Source organism: Microcaecilia unicolor, chromosome 2, assembly GCF_901765095.1.
Source record: "Microcaecilia unicolor chromosome 2, aMicUni1.1, whole genome shotgun sequence".
NCBI lineage: Eukaryota > Metazoa > Chordata > Amphibia > Gymnophiona > Siphonopidae > Microcaecilia > Microcaecilia unicolor.
This window is the reverse complement of record NC_044032.1, coordinates 130,855,134-130,878,295: the sequence shown is the minus strand read 5'-3', so window position 1 is coordinate 130,878,295 and position 23,162 is coordinate 130,855,134. Positions and strand designations below refer to the sequence as shown.

At 40.4% G+C, this 23,162-nt stretch overlaps 1 protein-coding gene across 3 annotated transcripts in view; it reads left to right on the top strand.

Moving 5' to 3' along the window:
* Nucleotides 1-23,162, top strand: part of RAD17 (RAD17 checkpoint clamp loader component) — a 79,061-nt gene that overhangs the window by 11,212 nt on the left and 44,687 nt on the right. For all 3 annotated transcript variants that reach the window (XM_030193329.1, XM_030193328.1, XM_030193330.1), the window contains exons 4-6: nucleotides 4,595-4,678; nucleotides 12,370-12,526; nucleotides 22,466-22,602. In XM_030193329.1, coding sequence (XP_030049189.1) covers nucleotides 4,595-4,678; nucleotides 12,370-12,526; nucleotides 22,466-22,602 — 378 coding nt within the window. The remainder of the gene's footprint in view (nucleotides 1-4,594; nucleotides 4,679-12,369; nucleotides 12,527-22,465; nucleotides 22,603-23,162) is intronic.

The following is a 23,162-nucleotide window of genomic DNA, read 5'->3' as shown; positions in this document are numbered from 1 at the left end:
ACCACCAGAGGGAATCGGGGATGACTTTCCCTTACTCCCTCAGTGGTCACTAACCCCCTCCCACCCTAAAAAAAAAAAACTTTAAAAATATTTTTTGCCAGCCTCAAATGTCATACCCAGCTCCATGACAGCAGTATGCAGGTCCCTGGAGCAGTTTTAGTAGGTACTGCAGTGCACTTCAGGCAGGCGGACCCAGACCCATCCCCCCCTACCTGTTACACTTGTGGTGGTAAATGTGAGCCCTCCAAAACCCACCACAAACCCACTGTACCCACATGTAGGTGCCCCCTTCATCCCTAATGGCTATGGTAGTGGTGTACAGTTGTAGGGGGGGGGGGGTTGGGGGGCTCAGCACACAAGGTAAGGGAGCTATGCACCTGGGAGCTTTTTCTGAAGTCCACTGCAGTGCCCCCTAGGGTGCCCGGTTGGTGTCCTGGCATGTGAGGGGGACCAGTGCACTACAAATGCTGGCTCCTCCCATGACCAAATGGCTTGGATTTGGTCGTTTCTGAGATGGGTGTCCTTGGTTTCCATTATTGCCGAAAACCGGGGACGACCATCTCTAAGGTTGACCTAAATATTGAGATTTGGGCGTCCCCAACTGTATTATCGAAACAAAAGATGGACGCCCATCTTGTTTCGATAATACGGGTTTCCCCGCCCCTTCACGGGGATGTCCTGCGAGGACGCCCTCAGGAAAACTTGGACACCCGTTCAGATATGCCCCTCCACATATCTCATACAGGAAACAATCTGGTGAGGGGTGAGAAAGTAAAAGCAGAATGGATTGCGGACACATGCCGTTCATTTGGCAGATCGAATAGAGCAGAGTAGTTAAAGTATTAAGGAAAAACAGAGTGAGAAGGCTTTTAGATTATAGAGCAACAAATCTAGGAGGGCAATAGAAATTGAGATAAGATGGTGGGAGGTTTCTTTATGCATTGCTAGTATATATGCACCGAACAAGGAACAATTGAAATGTTTGAGGAATCTCCTATATCAACTTTAAGGGGTTTGAATTACAATACTGATAATACTAGGGAAAGATCTGAATTGGGCAATAATAGAGAGAGTAGTTAGGACGGGGGCTGGAAGAGAAAGCAGGAGGGCAGGAGGGGGTTGTCTGCTTACTACAAGATTCTGTTTGGATGTATTATTTTTGGAAAGTATACGTAAAGAATTTTTTTAAATGCCATTTTGTGGCTATTTGAAGACAAAAATAGCCCACATCCAGAGATGTGAGGCTCATTTTCAAAGCACATAGATTTACAAAGCACATAGACTTACCATGGGGCTCATTTTGAAACAGAAAGATATTCAAAAAGTGGCACTAATTGGCGTTTGGACGTTTTTGTTTTCCAAAATGTTCAATTGCTATTTTCGAAACCCATTTTTTAAACGTTTTGCTATGCTGCGAGTCCAAATCACAAAGGGGTGTGTTGGGGGTGGGATTTTGGCCTTCCTAACACTTGGGACATTTTTTTGCCATAATAGAACAAAACAAAAACATCCAGGGCTACAATTTAGACATTTTGGTCTAGACCTGTTTTTATCACAAGTAAGTCAGAAAAAGGTGCCCTAAATGACTAGATGACCACTGGAGGAATTAAAGAATGACCCCCCACTTACTCCCCCAGTAGTCACTGACACCCTTCTACCCCTCAAAATATGAAAGAAACAGTACATACCAGCCTCTATGAAGGTATATACCAGCCTCGGATGTTATAGCCAATTCTATTAGAGCACCAAGGAGATCCCTGGAGTAGCCTAGCGGTCAGTGCAGTGCACTGTAGAGAAGGGAACCCAGGCCCACATCCCATTCTGTTACACTCGTGGTGGAAAGTGTGAGCCCTCCAAAACCCTAGGCCATTGCCTGTGATTGAAGGTCAAAACCTAGCTCAGCTTGGGCATAGGGACCTGGGCCTTTCTTCCTCCTGAGTTATGGAAGGACAGCTTTAAGGACTTGGCAGTGGTCTCATGTATTGTAAGATGGACTGACCATAATGTTTTTTCTTTGGGCCTATGTTGCTCCTTGGAGAGCATTTCGTGAGGGTTTATACGTGGATGGAAGGTATTCTAAGTGTGGTTCAGATAAAGCTACTTTGGGACCCATGTTTTGGCATTGTCTCAGAATTCAGGTCTTTTAGAAATAGTAACCCACTTAGGAAACATTGAGGCATATTTTCAAAGCACTTAGCCTTCCAAAGTTCCATAGGTTTCTATGGAACTTTGGAAGGCTAGTGCTTTGAAAATATGCCTCATTGTGAAATATTCTGTTCCCCTGGAACCCAGATAGCTATTGTTTGGTGACCACTCCACTCTGCCTGTGCTGCAGTTTGGGCAGAGGATGTTCTTTGCCAAGGCATTTTTGATGGTCAAGAAGGCAATCCTTGCATGCGGAAGATTCCCTGACTTTCTTATGTATGAACAGTGGAATGTACCGATTCCCTGACATTCTTCTGTATGAACAGTGGAATGTACTGATATTTAACACGTTTTTTGTGGAAAGGCAGAATGTATGGCACAATTTCCAATTGATTTGGGAACCTTTGGGGACTTCATTACCCCCTCAAAAATATAGTATGGTTTTAAATAGTTACAATGACTTAATTTAGAACTTCTCCATAATGACATGGGAACAAGAGACTGAATTGCTGCTGGGGGGGAGAGTCATAGGGACAGCAGTTTTGGAGAAGAAGAGGGTGCGTATTTAGGTACAGTGAAACCTCGGTTTTCGTTGACTTCAGATTTAGTCGTTTTCGGCCGAATTTGTTAGCGAAACATTTGTCTCTGTTTTTGTCGGTTGCTTCGGATTTCGGCGGCTTGCCCACGCTGCTAATTTTGCGTTCTTCTGGGGCGTTCTTCTGGGGCGTTGTTTCTCGTTCTGTGATCACTGCCTGCTCGCAGACAAAAGATTGCAAATAAGAATTTCGTCGTTTGGCCCACACTGCTGCTTTTGGTTCAGTGCCTCTTCATAAATGACTGTGGCTTGATAATAGAAATTTCGTCATCATGGGACCAAAAAAGGTTTCTAGAGCCAGCAGCCCTTCAAAGAAGAAGGACAGGAACACGATCGAGTTGAAGAAGGAAATCATTGAAAAGTACGAGAGCGGCATTAAGATTGCTGAAATCGTGCATATACGGGAAGTCACCATCCATGATAAGTTCAATTGTGGCGAAAAAAGAAGCAATAAAGGAGGCAAAAGTAGTGTGAATGTGCTAACGAAACAGAGATCGCAAACAATTGAAGATGTGGAACAGTTATTTCTTATTGCCTCGGTGTTCGCCGATTTATTTTCGGACGGAGTATCGATGAAAACCGAGGTTTCACTGAACTGGCTTTGACTTCTATCCGTGTATACTGCAGAATAGTGGCAGAGTTGTAATGGCATAAGCAAGGATAAATATGGAAGACATAAAGGGGTGTAGTTATCAATGTGGGCTATTGTTAAGGTGTGTTATTTTACCTGTAACTTGGGCTATTTTAGTGCAGATCCTTGAGACCTTGTTACTAAATAACATGGGGGACATTATCAGTGTGGGCTATTGTTAAGACATATTATTTTACTGTTAATCCCAATTATTAGTAACTAGATCTCCCTGCATAAAGCAGAATCTGTACTAAAATAGCCCAAGTTACTAGTAAAATAAGACGCCTTAAAGATAGCCCACATTTGATAACCCCCTACCCCCCCCCCCCCCCCAGATGTTGAATGCACCTGCTGTTGCTTTTGGTTCCTATGTTGGATGTGTACTGTTTTATGTATTGAGTTTTTCTGATAATGTTTGCATGCCTGAAGAATTTGAAGCATGTTAATGCTGTTTTGTGCTATGTGTTTGATTGTATCTAATAAAGATATTTTTATTTTTTTATTTTTTTATTTTTTCTTTTTTAAGTTAAACATTAAATGTTGTGGAGTTCTGTGATCTTTCTACAAATCTGATATTGCCGATTCTTTTACTACTGAGCCTGGCATCATTTCAGTACCATAGTAAATGATGGCAGAGAAGGATCATCCAGTTCATTCAGTGTCTTTTTTTTTTTTTTTTTTTTTTTTTTACAAAGTTGCAGTAAAAGGGGACCTATGGTAGCATTGGCACATGGATTTGCCTCATACTGAGGCCCCCTTTTACCGCAGCATGTAAAAGGACTTTAAAGCTAATGGAAATGGCAGTACAGTAAGTGTAACACTTGCCCGTGGCCATTTCTGGGGGGAACCTGGCAGTAACTGATCACCACTGGGTAAGCCCCCCCCCCCCCCCCCCCCCCCCCCGGTGCTAAAAAATTAAAACTATTTTTTCTGCACCGGAAATGGCGTGCACTGGGGGCAGGCACTACTCCTGGGCTCCTGTGGTAGTGCCAGATTGGCATTCGGCAAAGTGGCGGTATATGTACTGCCGCTTTGTAAAAAGAGCTCTTAGTTATTTTGACAGCCCAGTGCCCACTGTTGAATCGTATGGCATTATGAACTCTTAAACATGCTTAAATAGAAAATAGAGGAAAGGCAGCCTTTCAAGATTAGACCTATATGAACCTAATTAGCATGTATCTTACAGAACAGATAATCTCACTTTGTACAATTTTGTTGTGCAGACAGAGCTTGCTGTTCACAAAAAGAAAATTGAAGAAGTTGAAGCCTGGTTAAAAGCCCATGCTGTAAAGAGACAACCAAAGCAGGTAATACAGAAGGTTTATTTTTCCTCTCAGCCTTGTGAAAACCAAACATTTTAACCATTTTAGCAATGCCATCATTTAGACTGCTGTGGTAGGTAAGGCTGATAACTAAGGCATTCTTAATAGTGGTCCCAACAAGATGTCTGACGAGTTGCAACAGGAAGTGAAGTATGGGGCTTCTGTAGAAAGTTGAAAACCTGTCTGTTCCCCAGCTGGGGAGTTAGTGTGGGGCAGGGTCAATCTCCACTACCAGATATGGGAGTTCTTGAAGGGGAGGGGGAGGGTAGGAGAGTGGGATCATTGTGATTTTTTTTATTGTATATTAGAAACATTTTATTGTGTACTGCTTTGATTTCTGTGGAAACAAGTAGATGGTATTTAACAGATTTAGGGTTCCTTTTACTATGGTGCACTTACAGATTTAGCGCACGCTAATGATTATAGTCCTAGGGGCATCTTATCATTTAGCACACGCTAAATCTGTTAGCAAGCCTTAGTAAAAAGACACCTTAAATAAATGTATACAGTTGGCTTAAGCAACAGTAATTATAGCTGCATAAATGCTATAATGAAGAATAATTTGCAGTTTACTGTAGTTTCTAGGAACCAGTTTTTCAACAATCAGTATCTATTTTGTATTTTTCTGACAAATTAATCATAAAGGAAATTTTTATGAAGATATTTTAAAAGAATTAACTTTCAAGCTCAAACATTCATCTACTGATGATAATTAGCGAATACACAGGTAGAATTTTTCTTCATCATTGCTTGTTTGCCTTGAGAGAAGCTGAAGAAATAAGGCAAATATAAGTCCTTATTTTAATGCAAAAATTGAAGAGAAAAGAAAACAATTTGTAATTACAATACAAAATGAAAAAAAGGCAAAATTGAAAAAAATATTATCCAGAGAGGTGCATTAGACCTCAAAACAGAGGAACCAATCAAACATTATCACAGAAAAGAAAAAAAATAAGAGTAGGTGAAAATCGTGTATGTCCAAAATGCTACCTTGCAGGTGGCTATGGAGCATTTACAGTTGGCTTGGACTTGATGACCAAATTAATTTTGCACCACAAATTTAACAGAGCATTTAAAAGAAAAAAAAAACACAAGAGAAAAATTGCCCTAAGGGGCAAAACCTCTTTGCATTTAACAAGAAAGGACTTAGCCTTTGTTACTTCTCCTTAGAAAGTTGATATATTTTCATTGGTACAGTACTTAGGCCATGTAACTTCTCTGATTTGGGAAGTAGAGGTTGTTTTGAGGGAGGGGACAAGTTTCATTACAGAAATTTATTTGTTATAAGCTTTGAGGAGCATTTTTGATTAAGTCCGATTTTGGATGTTTTGCTAAAAACGTCCAAAAATTGAGTGGTGAACATAGCCATTGTCAAACCTGAAAAATGTCTGTCTTTTTGGTTTGAAAATTGCCTTTTTCTAAACATTTTGTGTTCTGTGCATTTTTCTTTTGGGACCATTTTGGAAAATAAAATGTCCAAGAGAAAAACACCCAAAAACCAGCCAATGGGATGTCTGGGGGCCATCACTCTTATTAGACTGACCACACAGATATCTCAGTAGAACAGTGGGATAGCCTAGGGGGCACTGCAGTGGACTTCACATAAAAGGTCCCAGGTACACATCTTACCATAACTCCCTTATATGGTGAGCCCACCAGGAGCAAAAAAAATGCCAGATGTACTTCACTGTATACCACTACAATAGCTCTCAAGCTTTCAGGTGTTGTCTATATGTAGGTACAGTAGATTAAATTTAGTGTGGTATTTAGTGTTTTTTGGAGGGCTTACACGTTCCTTTATCTTGTCTTCCTCTCTTCAATAGTCCCTTTCCCTATGTGTCCTTCTGTCTGTCCTACCCTTATCCTTATTGGTCCTATCTGTCTGTCCTGATTTAGATTGTAAGCTCTTTTGAGCAGGGACTGTCTTTTCTTCATGTTCAGTTGTGAAGCGCTGCGTACGACTGGTAGCACTATAGAAATGATTTATAGTAATAGTATTTATAGTATATATGGCTCAATATGCAAAAGCACTTATCCGGGTAGCAGCACCTGTTACCTGGATAAGTATTGCTAACTGGGCCAGTGAGAGATTTTTAGCGGCATTATCTAGCTTTCCAGCTAGTGCTCCATCCCTAAGCAGCAGCTTCCTTCTCTGCTGTCTTCTTAGCTCTCCATTATGGAAAGGGTAACACTGTTTCAGCGTAATCAACAGTTGAAGGGCAACTCTTGCATTTTCTGGGCTTGTTAGGCTTAGGTGAAGAGTTTCTGCAATCGGTGGAGGAGGCTGAGAAATCCAGTGGAGAGGCAATCGATCCAGTCTTTTTCTGGTCTATATGAGACTGCAATGCAGTGTCACCAGGAGATCCTGTTGAAGCTGTGCTGCTTCAAGAAGCAAGACCAACAATCTCTTGTGGCGAAGTTTAGAAACCTTATTGAGTAATTTTGTTTATCAACACTGTACTGCAATGGATCCCAAACCTAGTCCTGGAGGCACCCCAGCCAGACAGGTTTTCAAGATATATCCACAATGAATATTCATGAGAGAGATTTGCATGAACTGCCTCCACTGCATGTAAATCTCACTTATGAATATTCATTGTGGATATCTTGAAAACCTGACTGTCTGGGGGTGCTTCCAGGACCAGGTTTGGGAACCACTGCTATACTGCTTAAAAGCAGAATCTTCAAAACAAAACCAAGCAAGACTAACCTCTAGAACTCTAGGAACAAGTACAGTCCTTGTCTAATTTAAATGTACAGAAGGCAGTGACTATGGGTAAGATGGGAATGGGGAGAAATGAGATGCTGGACAACAGAGGTGAGGAGGATGCAGAATATTCCATTTATTGGAAATGGAGCTGGGGAAGAAATTTTGTGTGTTTGTAGGGCACCATTGGTGAAATTGATGGACTTAACTTGAAAGGTTAATTTATTAAAGTAATATAATGGGCATTTTCTATATTGGAGAAAGTGGTGTTTGAAAAATTAAGTTGCAGCATAAGATGGCCATAAAATCTGAATATCGAAAAGAAGCACCAGGTGCCTTCAAAATCAGGACACAATTTCTTTATTCATACACCTTGAACATCGATTCCTTCCTAAATGACCTGTGTTTCGGTGCAGAGCGCCTGCGTCAAGGGTCAGTTGAGTAGTGATTTTTAGAGAGCAGCTAGGGCTTTCTTCTTTGGTGGTGACAAGTTGGATAATTGTCCCACTTCTTACAAATAAGATACGCTGTTTGATTCATTAATCAGAGTATGAAGGGATCGCTCCAGTTCTAGTTTCACTGAAAAATTTAGCCCCCATGCAGCCAGGACCCCACTGCCAATATGACACCAGCAACTCAGCAGGCTGTTTCCACACCAACACCGGCCCCAGCCTTACTGATGCCTGTCATCAGTGACCAGTGCTGTGACATGCTGAGGGAGGCGTTAGCAAGTTTGCTTTGGCTCCAAAATGCTGAGGCATCAAGGGCGCTTGCGCAAGCCGCAGGACTCAGCTACTCTGACTCCAAGATCCATATGCCTGTGGAGTGGTCTCCGACTCCCGTATCTCAAGAGGCATTGGTGTCGGTGCCTTCCCATGTACGGTAGCTCTCGATACTGGAAGAGGAAGCTCCCTCGACGTCGAGAAGTGAGCATGCACCTCGGCGCCTTCACATCCTTCCAGACAGTCGAGACAGGTGCAGCCATTTTGCTGACTCAGAGGAAGAGCTAGACTATCTCTTGGAGGAGGGGTCCTATAGCATACCCACAGACCGCTCTCCACCTGATGAGAGGAGGAAGTCTTCACCTTAGCCCCTCTCCTCACCCATTTTGTCAAGGAAATGACTGAGGGGGGGGGGTATGATTGAGGTCTATAAAATCCTGACGTATATTGTTCCACCCAGATTGCACTCAACACGCTGATCTATGAGCGTACCACTTGTTCCCTATTATATCCTAAATTTCGTTTTTACAAATACAGAAATAAATCAGGAAAGATTTTTTGGTTCATATAGTAAAGACTTGTGGGGGGGGGGGGGGGGGGGGTCCCGGGCGAAGAGCGCTCACCAACAATAATCATGAGCATATTGTTAAGGTTTTCTTAGATCATGTCCCCTATAGCTCTCAGAGACTTTTTTTCGGCTGCTTCTCTCTCCCCTCCCTGTTGGTGGAGGCTTTGCAGACCCTAGGTGCACCTATTCAGGCTAGGGAACTTCAGCAAGCTTTTAGATCCCTCAAAAACCATTAGACCCCTGGACCGGATGGATTTTCGGGCGAATTTTATAAAAGCCTTCAATTACAGCTTCTTGGGCCCTTATTGTCTTACTTTGCAGAGTTAGTGGACTTGAGAACTTTTACATTATATGCTAACTCAGCTTTAATCACACTTATTCCAAAGCCCAATAAGCCTCATGATCAAGCTGACTCCTATAGACCCATCTCCCTCCTGAATGTTAACTTAAAATTGCTCTCCAAAATTTTGGCAACACGTTTGGGGGAGATCGTGCCTGCTTTGGTGGGGAAAACACAGGTGGGGTTTGTCAAATCCCGACAATCTGTTTGCAATGTCCATAAGGTCTTGTTGGCAGTGTCCCACTGTAATTTTTCTGGCATCCCGGCTCTCGTTGTTAGTTTCTGTTTTCTATCCTTTAACCAGTTTTTAATCCACAATAGAACACTACCTCCTATCCCATGGCTTTCCAATTTTCTCTGAAGTCTTTCATGAGGTACTTTGTGAAATGCCTGTTGAGAATCCAGATACACAGTATCGACCGGCTCACCTTTATCTACATGTTTATTCACCCCTTCAAAGAAATGTAATAGATTGATGAGGCAAGATTTCCCTTCACTAAATCCATGTTGACTTTGTCTCATTAATCCATGCTTTTGAATATGTTCTGTAATTTTGTTCTTTATAATAGTCTCTACAATTTTGCCCATCACTGACATCAGGCTCACCGTCTGTAATTTCCCAGATCACCTCTGGAACCCTTTTTAAAAATTGGCATTACATTGGCCACCCTCCAATCTTTCAGTACCATGCTTGATTTTAAAGATAAATTACATATTACTAACAATATTTCTGCAAGTTCATTTTTCAATTCTATCAATACTCTGGGATGTATACCATTCAGTCCAGGTGATTTGCTACTCTTCAATTTGTCAAATTGCATCATTACATCTTCCAGGTTTATAGAGATTTAATTCAGTTTCTCTGACTCATCAGTATTGAATACCATTTCTGACACCGTATCTCTCCCACATCTTCCTCGGTGAATACCAAATCAAAGAATTCATTTAATCTCCTTCTATGGCCTTGTCTTCCCTGAGTGCCCCTTTTACCCCTCGGTCATCTAGTGGTCCAACTGATTCTTTTGCCAGCTTCTTGCTTTTAATATACCTAAAAAAAGATTTAATTATGCATTTTTGCCTCCAACTCAGTCTTCTTTTCAAAGTCTCTTTGCCTTCCTTATCAGCCCTTTGCATTTGACTTGCCATTCTTTATGCAGTTTCCTATTAATTTTCAGTCGGATCTTTCTTCTATGTTCTGAAGGATTTTCTTTTAGCTCTAATAGCTTCCTTCACCTCACTTTTCAACCATCTCTTCTCATTGTGCTTAGAAGGCTGATATTGCCACTAAAAGTCACTGTCCAAAATTCTCTGTTCTGCTGTTCTGTTCTGATCCTATCACTTTTATTCTTTTAGGCCCCGATGCTCAAAACTCCAGTGCTGTTCCGAATAGCACCATAAAAATACTGCTGAAACAGCACAGAACAACGCCCTAATGCTCAAAGCTAGTGAGATTCAAATATAGGCACACTCGTAGCATTGAGCATTAGGGAAATCATTGGGAGGATTGTGCTGGCACATGTGCAGAAGAGTTCTCCTAGTAAGCTCTGTTCCTGTGCGCATGTGCCTGGTAAAACCTAAACGTGAATCACACATTGGTGTCTATTTTCTGTGGCTTAAATATAAGCCTATTTAATTAGCTTAAATGCTTACATTTAAACACAGGAAACAGACACCAATGTGTGTTTTCACTTTGGGCATTTTCAAATTTTTTTTTTTTTTTAGCATGGACGCTTTAAATGTAGATACAGGAAACAGACGAATTTTGATGATATTATAGAGAAAGAAATGACAGGTTTTAGCAGTCTGCTGAATATGTGCAGAGAAGGAGAGAGAAGAGTTGAAGCTGTGGCTCCTCCTTGACTCCACCCTCAGAGCACCCATCCCCAATTCACATCAAAAATGGCCAGTCAGAACCAGCATCAACCCCACCTCCCCAAAACATCACAAACTCCTCTTTGCCCCCCCCCCCCCCCCAGAGCCCCAGGAAGGTCCCCTCAGTCCTACCTACTCATCCTGGTGATCTAGTGGTCCTTGGACAAGAGTGAACCCCACTTGCTCCTGCTCCTCATGGTGCCTCAGCAAAAATGGTTGCCATGACCTCTACCAGTAGTCTGCTAGCTCCTCCCTGACTCCACCCTTGGAACACCCCTCTCCAACCCACATCAAAAATGGCCAGTCAGAGCCAATATGTTTGGTTACATACCACTAACTATCAGCAGCTGGCCTACAGAGCACAATTTAAGCGGGTAGTAGTGTCTCCTGCCCACTTAAATTGTCTTGAATATCCGGTAGTATTTGTTTTTAATAATTTCTTAGGGTTTTAAGTAAAATTATATTCCTGCTAATTTAAGTTTGATATATTGAAGAAATATTCACAAAATTATAACAGGTGTTTGAGTTGACTGGTTCTTCCTTATGTCTTCAATACAAATCAGTGACAAGGTATGTGGCAGAATCTGTAGACTTGCAGGAATCTGACAAGTGCTTAGTGTAAACTGCTGTGGCCCCTGTGACCAAAAACTCATTTCATATAGGCCATCTTTTGAAGTCCTTACAGATCTCTATTGGATTTGTATTGATGGTACGCTTTTCAAGTTGTCTTGTAGTCAGAATGATCAGTCTGAACTCGGTCGTGTAGGCTACTTTGCTTTATGCCGATTGGGAGGAAGTGACTTACACACGCATTTCATAGCTTCTTTTAGAATTATAACAGAACTAATTCACTGTTTCTGGTACAGAAGGTCATCTACACCAAACTAAAAAACAAAACAAAATCTTTGTCAAACAAAATTATACTTCAGTCTAAATTTCTATATGGCATAAAGGGATGAAACCTGCGTGGACTGGCAGGTACAACTCTAGCCATTTTACCGGGTAAACTAGATGGATTGTACTGGTCTTTATCTGTAGTCATTTACTATGTTCCTATGGTTGCAATGAGAGTCCACACTGCAACCAACAAACAAAAGTTTATTTAAAAAGTTATTCTATCCCGAACTATCTCTGAATCTAGGCAGGTTATAAAATCACAGACGTAAACAACAATATAAGATACAATCTTTTTCCAGTGATGACAAAAAAAAAGCAGAACTATGGAAATATTTTATCAAAATAAATGTGATGACATTTCTTGATCAACTTTTGAGAGCTAATGTATACCAGAGGAAGGGAATATCAGCTCCTCAAAAGCTAGTCCGAAATGTATCTCTGTATATAATTTTGGTTTAACTTTATATCTTTGTATAATAAAATTATCTGAACCTATCTCTCTGCCCTCCCACCCTCCTAGCAAATAAATCTAAAGTACTGGTCTTTCACATTGCTTTTTCTCCATTTCAGGGTGGGTCCCTTTTACTACTGACAGGTCCTCCGGGTTGTGGGAAAACTGCCACTGTACAAGTGTTAGGAAAAGACCTTGGTGTTCAGCTGCAAGAATGGACAAACCCCATCCTTCTAGACTTCAGAAGAGATGATGTCAAGAACATATTTGACCCTGGTAAGATCAGTGAAGCTGAGAGACTTTCAGAGCATTTTGCTGTTTTTCTGCTTTGAAAACAAATACAATGAAAATCATTATAAAGCAATGTTTTTCACTGTAAGGTTTGGGAGTCAGTATAGTTCCATGATCCTCTCCCCTTTAGCCTTATGTTTTTCTCTGTTGGACTGCAGCTGGCATTGCCTCCAGAGTAATTGTCTGTTTTCTTCTGTTTGAACCACCTGGTGCCTGGATTCATGCGTGATTCACCAGCCATATCATCCATTTCTGGATCCGTATTCTCCACTGTGATCTAGAAATAATGTGAGCTTCCCAAGAACCCCTGCAAAGCCCTGGGGCAAGCAAAGGGAGCAGCAAGGGAACTACAAGTCCCAGGATCCCGAGGGAGAGGAGGAGGATTGGCTGAGGAGGAATAATCAGGAGGGAGAGGACCAGCTGGGGACCATAAAGGAAGAGGAGCCTATGGAATGGGAGGGAGAGAAAGAGATCAGAGAGGAGATCCAAGCCCAAGAGGACTGGGGAAGTGAGCCCATGGAGATTGCTGCTCTAGCTCAGGTACAAGGGAAGAAATTGAACGGCTTCATAACAAACCTTCTTCAAGGCTGGGGAAAGCTTGGAAGAAAAGTTAAGCAGCTGTTCCACTCAAGGGGGAGAGAGGTGCCGTGCCGTGCTGTAAAGCAGTGAATGATTTCAGCTGTGGCCAGAAATCAGACCCAGCTGGAGAAACAGGTAGTGACGAACTGTGTCCAGGAACCAGGCCATGCTTTGGAAGCAGTGAGTGATTTGAACTGTGTCCAGAAGTCATGCCATGCTGGGGAAGCAGTGAGTGATTTAAACTGTGTCCAGAAGTCATGCCATGCTAGGAAGCAGTGAGTAATTTAAACTGTGTCCAGAAGTGGTGCCATGCTGGTGGAACAGTGAGTGATTTAAACTGTATCCAGAAACTGTGGCTGGCGGGGGGAAGGAACAAGGGGTGATATGTGCTGTAACCAAGGACTGTGTCTGGAAGAGGAAATGTCTTGGCCTTTCTGATGGAATAAAGCGGTTTTAAGCATATTTTTGGAGTCTGCTTCTGGGAGTGCTGTGTCCAGGGAGGGGCCCTTCCAGGGTCAGCCAAATTCATACCTGCAGGAAGGCCTGAAGGTGTTGGCCTTCTGACAACTTACAGCATGTAGTGGCACATGTGACTTGTGTTTTGCACTTACTGTACATAGCATGAGTTAACGCAGTACGTCCTAACTGAAATAAATCACATGGACTTTGAGAAATTGCAGAAGCTCTGGGTATCCAAATGTTAGATGAAATTTAATGTGGATTGTCAGAATGTAGAAATGGGTCATTTCTCATGGAGTATCCCTCAGGGCCATAGCTGGCAAGCAAGGACAACATGTGGCAGACTGAGTTAAATCATTCTTCCTCATGAGTAGTCTTTGAACAACGACATCACACACAAGATTTTTCAAGACTAGGACACCTACTCAATGTATCTATTTGCCATTCTGTTCAATAAAATGTTCCTCAGTTTAATCCATGATGGGGAGCAGACAGCAAACTAGCCTCAGATGCCTTTTTCTTTCTTTAGGGAGAAGGTTTTCTGTATATTTCTCTTTTGATTCACCTCACAGCAAGAACTCTTCTGAAGCTCAGGCAAGATTGAGGAATTATATTCTCATAGCCCCCTATTGTCTGAGGCAGGTCAGGTTCCCTCTTCTGCTGTTTTCCAACACTGATCTTATAAGAACAGGGAACATTGAATCAATAGCCCTCAGAGCTTGGATGTTGAGAGGTTATTTTTTGTTACATTTGTACCCCGCACTTTCCCACTCATGGCAGGCTCAATGCGGCTTACGTGGGGCAATGGAGAGTTAAGTGACTTGCCCAGAGTCACAAGGAGCTGCCTGTGCCTGAAGTGGGAATTGAACTCAGTTCCTCAGGACCAAAGTCCACCACCCTAACCACTAGCCCACTCCTCCACACATTCACCATGCATTACTATTGTTCTAGGTTACTACAAGACTCCAGTGCCACAATAGATTCGGCCAGACAGTCCTCCAGAATCTATTAAGGATTAGAATCTAATTCTATTCCCTCTAGGCCCTTTCTAGCTACCTTCCAAAAAAAAAGGCTTGTTGCCACCAAAAATGCTTGGGTTTCTGCTTGTTGCAGTGCTAATAGTAGTTGCATTATTTCATTTTTTTTTCTGTTGAAGGCAGCCTGTATGAGTATTTCTTTGTCTTGCTTGTCATCATTGAAAACAGTTACTTACCTTAGGTGTTGTCCGAAAACAGCAGGACATAAATATTCTCAAACCTTCCCACCTCCCGAAGGAGTTGTATTCAGGTAAACTTGTAATGGATTGATTAGGTCCCACACAACAGCAGCAGACAAGAAGCAGCATGCATGCATGGTTGAGTGAGTTCAGAAGCTCTGTCTTCAGTGCTGGAGAAAGTTTCCCATTGTATGGCTTCATCAGATGATGTCATCTATGTGTGAGAATTTGTGTTATGCTTTCTTTGGAGAAAACCTGCTACAGGTAACTACTGTTTTACATAGCTTCCAAAACAAATAAGCACTCCTGATGGCAGTTTGGCCATAGTCAAGAAAAAAACATAAGAATAACCATACTGGGTCAGATCAGTGGCCCATCTAGGCCACTATCCTGTTTCCAACAGTGACCAATCAAGTCACAAGTACTTGACAGAAACTCAAATAGTAGCAACATTCCATGCTACCAATCCCAAGGCAAGCAGTGGTTGCCCCATGACTGTCTCTATAGCAGACTATGGACTTTTCTTCCAGGAACTTGTCCAAACATTTTTTTAAACCCAGATACGCTAACCACTGTTAACACATTCTCCAGCAATGAGTTCCAGAGCTATCCATTGAGTGAAAAAATATTTCCTTCTATTTGTTTTAAAAGTATTTCCATGTAACTTCATTGAGTGTCCCCTAGTCTTTGTATTTTTTGGAAGAGTAAAAAAGCAATTCACTTGTTCAAGATTTTATAGACCTCAATCATATCTCCTCTCAGCCGTCTCTTTTCCGAGCTGAAGCGCCTTAACCACTTTAGCCTTTCTCATATGAGAGGATTTCCATCCCCTTTATCATTTTGGTCGCTCTTCTTTGTACCTTTTCTAATTCTGCCATAAGTTGTTGTTTGTTTGTTTGTTTTTGAGATATGTCGACCAGAACTAAATGCAATACTCAAGCTGTGGTTGCACCATGAAGCGATAGAGGCCTTATAGTATTCTTGGTCTTATTTACTATCCGTTTCCTAATAATTCCTAGCATCCTGTTTGCATTTTTGGCTGCTGCTGCACACTGGGCAGAAGATTTCGGTGCATTGTCTACAACACCACTTAGATCTTTTTCTTGGGTGCTGACCCCAAGGTGGACCCTAGCATCAGGTAGCTATGATTCAGATTATTCTTCCCAATGTGCATCACTTTGCATTTGTCTACATTAATTATCTGCCATTTGGATGCCCAGTCTTCTAATTTCCTATGGTCTTCCTGCAATTTTTCACGGTCTGCTTGTGTTTTAACAACCTTGAATAGTTTTGTCATCTGCAAATTGAATCACTTCACTTGTCATTCTGATTTCCACATCATTTATAAATATGTTAAATAGCACCGGTCCCAAAACAGATCCCTGCAACACTTCACTGTTCACCCTCCTCCATTGAGAAAAATGGCCATTTAACCCTACTCTGTGTTTTTTGTCCAGTAATCAATTCGTAATCCACAACAGAACATTGCCTCCTACCCATGAATTTATAATTTTTTCAGGAATCTCTCATGAGGAACTTTGTCAGAAGCTTTCTAAAAATCTAGATACACTGCATCAACCAGCTCACCTTTATCAACATGTTTATTCACGTCTTCAAAGAAATGAAGCAAATTGGTGAGGCAGGACTTCCCTTGGTGAATTCATGGCTGTCCCCATTAAACCCTGCTTATTTATCTGTTCTGTTATTTTATTCTTTGTAATAGTTTCCACTATTTTACCCATCACTGACATCAGGCCTACTGGTCTGTAACATACTGGATCACCTCTTCTTAAAAAATTGTGTTAGCTTGGCCACCCTCCACCCTCCAATCTTCAGGTTCTAAGGACAATTTTAATGACAGGCTACAGATCACTAACAGCAGATCAGGAATTTAATGTTTGAGTTCTTTCAGTACCCTTGGATGCATGCCATCCGTTCCAAGTGATTAACTACTCTTTAATTTGTCGATTTTGGCTTAGTACATCTTCCACGTTCACTGAGATTTCTTTCAGTTCCTCTACATCATCACCATTGGAAACCATTTCTGGTACAGGTAGATCTCTTACATCTTCATCTTCTTCTGTAAAGACTAAAGCAAAGAATTCATTCAGTCTCTCCGCTATGGCCTTGTCCTTCCTGAGTGCCCCTTTTGTTCCTTCATGGTCTAACAGTCCCACAGATTCCCTCACAGGCTTTCTGCTTTTGATGTACCTGAAAAAGTTGTTACTGTGAGTTTTAGCCTCTGTGGCAAGTTTCTCTTTTAGTCTTCTTTATTAATGCTTTGTATCTTACTCACCCACACTTATGTTGCTTCTTATTTTCTTCACTTGTGTCCTTTTTCCATTCTTTGAAGGATGTTCTTTTGGCTCTAATAACCTCTTTCACTTCACCTTTTATCCATGCTAGCTGTCATTTTTCTCTTCGTTCCAACTTTGTAAATATGTGGAATGTATCTGGTCTGGGCTTCCAAGATGGTATTTTTAAACAACATCCATGCCTGATTTAAAGTTTTAACCTGGTGTAAACCTTGTTGATCATGCAGACTAATAGGGACTCCATGCTGTGACCAGTCTTGAAAACTGATGGTCTGAGGTACTGAATGTCATTTTAGAAAGGATGGCCAGGTCTGTATGTTGCTGGTGGTGCTAGTATGTTAGAACAGGATCTGCCATTCATGAAAAATGGATGTCCATCTGTTACATCTCAGCATGAACCCCATTTTACAAGCTGAAATGTCAAAACTATGAACAGGGCAAAACAATGGACAAGGGTATTATTGTGGCAACATAGGAATATCTGTGTTATAAAATGGCTACATAGATCTCCATGTGGAGGAGTAACCTAATGGCTAGAGCAGCAGGCTAGAACCAGATCTGATTCAAATCAGAATTGGCAATAAAGAGCCTTAAAGACAACTGAAACTCATTCTACGCTGGCTGCAAAGAGCAAATACTCAAAAAAACTCCAAACAGCCCAGAACACGGCAGCCAGACTCGTATTCGGAAAATCAAAATACGAAAGTGCAAAACCCCTACGAGAGAAGCTATACTGGCTCCCACTCAAAGAACGCATCATGTTCAAAGTATGTACCCTAGTTCACAAAATCATCCATGGTGATGCCCCAGCCTACATGTCAGAACTGATAGACCTACCACCCAGGAATGCTAAAAAATCGTCTTGCACATTCCTTAATCTTTATTTCTCCAATTGCAAAGGTCTAAAATACAAATTAATGCATGCATCAACCTTTTCCTATATGAGCACGCAATTCTGGAATGCGCTGCCATGCAACCTACTACTACTTATCACTTCTATAGCGCTACAAGGCATACGCAGCGCTGTACACCATACACAAAAAGACAGTCCCTGCTTAAAGAGCTCACCGATCTATGAACTGACCAACTTCCGCAAACTACTGAAGACCCATCTCTTTGACAAGATATACCACAAAGATCAACACATGTGAAACTCCCCACATATATCCAGAAATGTTTAATAATGCCTTTTGTTATATTACTATCATGTATTCCATTACCATGCAACCCAAAATCCTTCTGTAATACCAACTGTCTATTCTTTTATTATTTCCACTATCCATGATGTATTGTAAGCCACATTGAGCCTGCAAAGAGGTGGGAAAATGTGGGATACAAATGCAATAAATAAATAAAGATAACAGGGATATATTACAATCAAACCTGCTGATCAAGGAGGAAGAAGAGTCATTCTTAAGACTAGCAACTATGTCAGAGAGTTACAGCGACAGTTATCAGACAATACCTTTTGTCTTCTATTGCAAAAAGATCCAACTGAAGATCTGAAAAAGAGATTTGGGGGTAAATTTTGTCTTTGATTCTGGATTTTTTTAACAACTAAAAAAATTATATATTTTTTTGATGATGGATCAGCCTGTAATACCAGTCCAAAACACAGAAACAAAAACAAAAAAGTAGGCAGACCAATGTTGTTCCCAAGCAAGTGGTTTTATTGAAGGATAGCAATTAAAATGACTCAGACTCGATGTAGTTCTGCTTTACGGCGCCACTTGCACCTGCTTCAAGAGTAAAACAGTTTGTTCAGACACAGATTACAAATTGCAAATGTAAGGGCAAAAACATCCAATAATTCAGCATCCAAAGAGCTGATCAGCAAACTGACGATGCAGAAAAGTGTGTCATTACATTACATTGCCATCCTATATGTCGAACAGTTTAAATCTAGTACAAGAATTTAAAAAAAAAATGGAAGACAAAACACTAGTATACTAATGGAATCAGTAAAGTGCTTACCATAATCCCACTGGAACCCAGTTTTATTGCTATAAATAACTATTTACTTAAAGAAATCTAGCCTCAGTCGTCCAGAGTGAGATTACATGACATCCAGCTTTTGGACATCTCATCACAGGCTTACCATCCACCCTTAGAAAAACAGCAGTGTAAAAACTCCAGAAAAAAATGGAGAAAACCACTACTTAAAAATCTAGGTTTGGAGATATTATGTACACAAAAATATTAAAACAACATAATTTGTTTTCAAATGGGATTCAAAAGTTTAAGAAAAAAAACTTTGGCTATCCAGCCATACACTTATAGAAGAGTCTCCAGAACAGGATTATTCAAACTCGATATCTTATCCACCGACTCGTTATTCACAGGTCGATATTATGTCTTGTGTTCACTCCCATTTCTTCCTAAGCATGAAGCTTCAAACAATCCACTTCAATAATCCTCCTCAACAAGAGATCTGGGCTCTCCTTGTTTCATAGTCTTTCTTCAGGACGGGAAATATTCTTTCTTCAATATGGTGTCAGTGTTTTAAAAGAACACTAACCATGAGATTCACCAATCAAAGAACAGAATGTCACAATCTTTTTCCATTGGTAGAACAATACTTCAATCAAGTTTCAGAGACTAATAGACTGCTTCCTATTCCATCGGGCCATTTAAACCTCCTGGATGCACAGTGTTTAATTTATAGAGCCAATGTTCTTGTTGGTGAAGATATTTAGATATGTCGCCTCCCCCATTATTGAATAACTGATCAGTTACTATACACATTAAATCCTCAAACCAATGTTGTTTTTGTAAACTGTGGTGAACTAAAAGATCTTCAATGTTTTGTTTAGATATGCAGTGCTTATGTTTTATCATCCATGTTTTCAATTGTTGCTTAGTTTGTCCAATGTATGCCGGACCGCAAGGGCAAGTTATTTTGTAGATAACACATTTAGAAGTACAATCAGTGGAACAATACAACTGAAACCAACACCGATGAGCTGAACTCCAAAATTGAGTAGCCTCTTCCATTATATCACACATTGAACAGGCTCCACATTTTCAATGCCCTGTAAATATTCTTCTAGATACCGACCAAACATCCGATTTACATAAACGGTCAGCCAAATTGGTATTTCTTGAATAAGCTATCAAACATTGAGATTGTCTGAATACTTCATGCACTGACAGTATAGACCAATGTTTTTTAATAACCTTAGTTACCTTGTTGGAAAAATTAATGTATTTCAATACATGTGGAATTCTATTGGTCTCTTCCTGATGATACCGAGGATTTAATAACCACTCGTGGTTATGCAATGCTCTTTTATAAGCTTATTTCACTGTAGTCCTAGGATAGCCTCTCTTTATCAATTTTTCTTGTAGAAGTTTTGAATGATGTTTATATTCTGTGACATCATCATAAATGTGCCGATATCGAAGGAACTATGAAAAAGGCAAACTAGTTTTCACATGATAAGAATGCATACTCTCAAAGTGCAACAAAGAATTCCAATCTGTAGGTTTAGATAAGATACTAGTATCACGCTCTCCTTGTTGTATAGATACTTTCACATCCAATAAAGCAATAGTATGGGGATGACATACATACATGCTGCAATTTAATAATAGAATGAATCTGATTCAAACTATGCACAAAATTTTCCAGTTCTACTTCCATACCATTCCAAATGAAAAAAAAATATCATCTAAATCTCCACCAGCATAAAACTGACTGGAAACGCATGCATTCTGTTCCAGATGGTCCATAAACAAATTTGCCACTGAAGGGGCAAAAGATGCCCACATTGCTATACCTGAAAGATGTAAATATATTTTATCATAAAATACAAAATGATTATTTTGTAAAACTACTTCCATCAATGTCATCAAAATTTCCGTAGGAACAGGCTATGGTCGGGAACGAGAATTTAAATTTAATTCAATAGCATGTAATGCTTCATGTTGAGGGATCATCATACACAGGGATTGTACATCTAGGGTTCCCAGTAGTATAGGATTGACATACATTTGTAGTTGAGATAACTTAATTAAGAAGTGATTGGTGTCTTTTAAATATGAAGGAATCTGAACAACTAGTGGAGACAAAAAACCATCAATGTATTTACAGACAAGTTCAAGGAGCAAGTCACATGCCGAAACAATGGAGCGGCCCGGGGTTTGAACAAGAGGTTTTTTTTATTTTTGGCACTAAATAAAATATAGGAAGTTTAGCATGCAAATGATTCAAGAACTTGTATTCATTGGTGGACAAAAATTCCAAAGCTACACTTTCTTGTGAAATATCTTTCACTTTATTCAACAATTTTTGAGCGGGATCCTCTGTTAAGGAGCAGTAAACTAAAGGATCAGACAGTTGTTTCAAAGCTTCATTAAAATAGTCTGCTTTACCCCAACCACAATGGTGTATAACAATTTCAGTATTTTCACTTAAAGATTTAACCACCGCTTTTTCATCTTATTTTGAACCTGAAACAAGGGGTTTTGCTCCATCTCCGTTATTTCTTGCAAAACCAACTTAAATGTATCAATGGCTGGATCTAAGGGGCCAGGAGGACACCACAAGTTTTTTTTTTTTTTTTTTTTTTGTCATACAGAAGAATATGATCTTTTTTCCTTATTCTTATCCTTAAAAAATAATTTCAGTTGTAACGAACAAAGAAATTTGGCTAAATCAACCCGTAATTTAAACAGGTCATGAGCTTGAGAGGGAACAAAAGATAAACCTTTAGATAAGACTCTCTGTTCTCCCTCTGAAAGTTGATAAAAAGACAAATTAATTATAGGGAGTCGCCCTCTGACATCTCCTGGTAAATGGTCTGGTCATTCCGGACGATGTTGTTCCTCTGCCCCTTTGTTTCCAACCCTGGCCTGCACTCGCCCCGTTTCCTCTCCTGCTTCTTCATCTCCACTTGAAGAGTCTGATGACAAATTAAACGGTCTTTTTCTGTCCACTATCGGGGTGTCATGTTTTTTCATCCACACATATACATATCCATCCTGGTAATCCTTCTTATCCTGAGATAATCTTTTATGTTTCACTGTTTTCAACTCTCTCCCCTCCCCCACACTTGCATCCGATCCATACTGACATTTTCAGAGCAGTATGTAACTGTTCCATATGTCAGGACATTCATGTTCTGCCATATTGGGTCTGATATGGTTTGGTGAATGTTTTATGTGATCAAGTTGGTTTTAATTATAAAAAATAAATTAAAGAGGAAAATGTTTTTACCGATTCATTTATTTTTCTGCAGTTTAGCTTCCCTTAAGGGATGTATTATTAATGAATAGCTCAAAGTAATTAGTCAGCAGTACATGGCTGCAGTACCATGAAGGCAAACAGTTTTAAGTTGTTTTCTTTCTTTTCAGAGTCAAGCTGTCAAATGTTTCCCAGTCAGTCCCAGACGGTTCTTTTCCAAGAGTTTTTGTTAAGAGCAAACAAGTATACTAAACTGCAGATGGTGGGAGACTCAACAGAGACAGACAGGAAACTTATACTTGTAGAAGTGAGTGATGCTCAGAAAAAAATTGACAAGAGTTTTAGAAGGCAATATTTTAATCCTTTTTCTTGTTTTGTTTTTGTGTTGGCACTTTACTCCTCCTCCTTTTTGTGCTTCTGGCTTAATGAGAACCAGCCAATAAATTACAAAGCTGAAAAAAATCTCCATTGGAATGTTTTGGCTGTGCTTTTCTTTAATTGAATACAGTTTTATTTAGGAGCACCTGGCCATTCTGTGAAAGTTGAAGGACAGTATTCTTGTTACCAGCACTGGCTGTGAGCATCCCTTGTCTATTCTCAATAACCATGTCTCCTGCATCTATACGTTACCAAATCACCTTATGTTGTTTGTGTCTTCCATCGTAATGTTCTTCAAATAAGTAGTTTAATGCCATGAAGTAGTTATTGGGGTGTTACTGTTGTCGGCTGCTGTCTTTTATGCTGGACAATGCACATAACAGACAGTGGTTCAGAAGGAGGTGCACATTGGAGGGAGGAGGTTGTAGTTAGCTCTTGTCATGCTACTCAGATAAAAAAAACAGACCCAGTTTTGGGACAAGGGACATG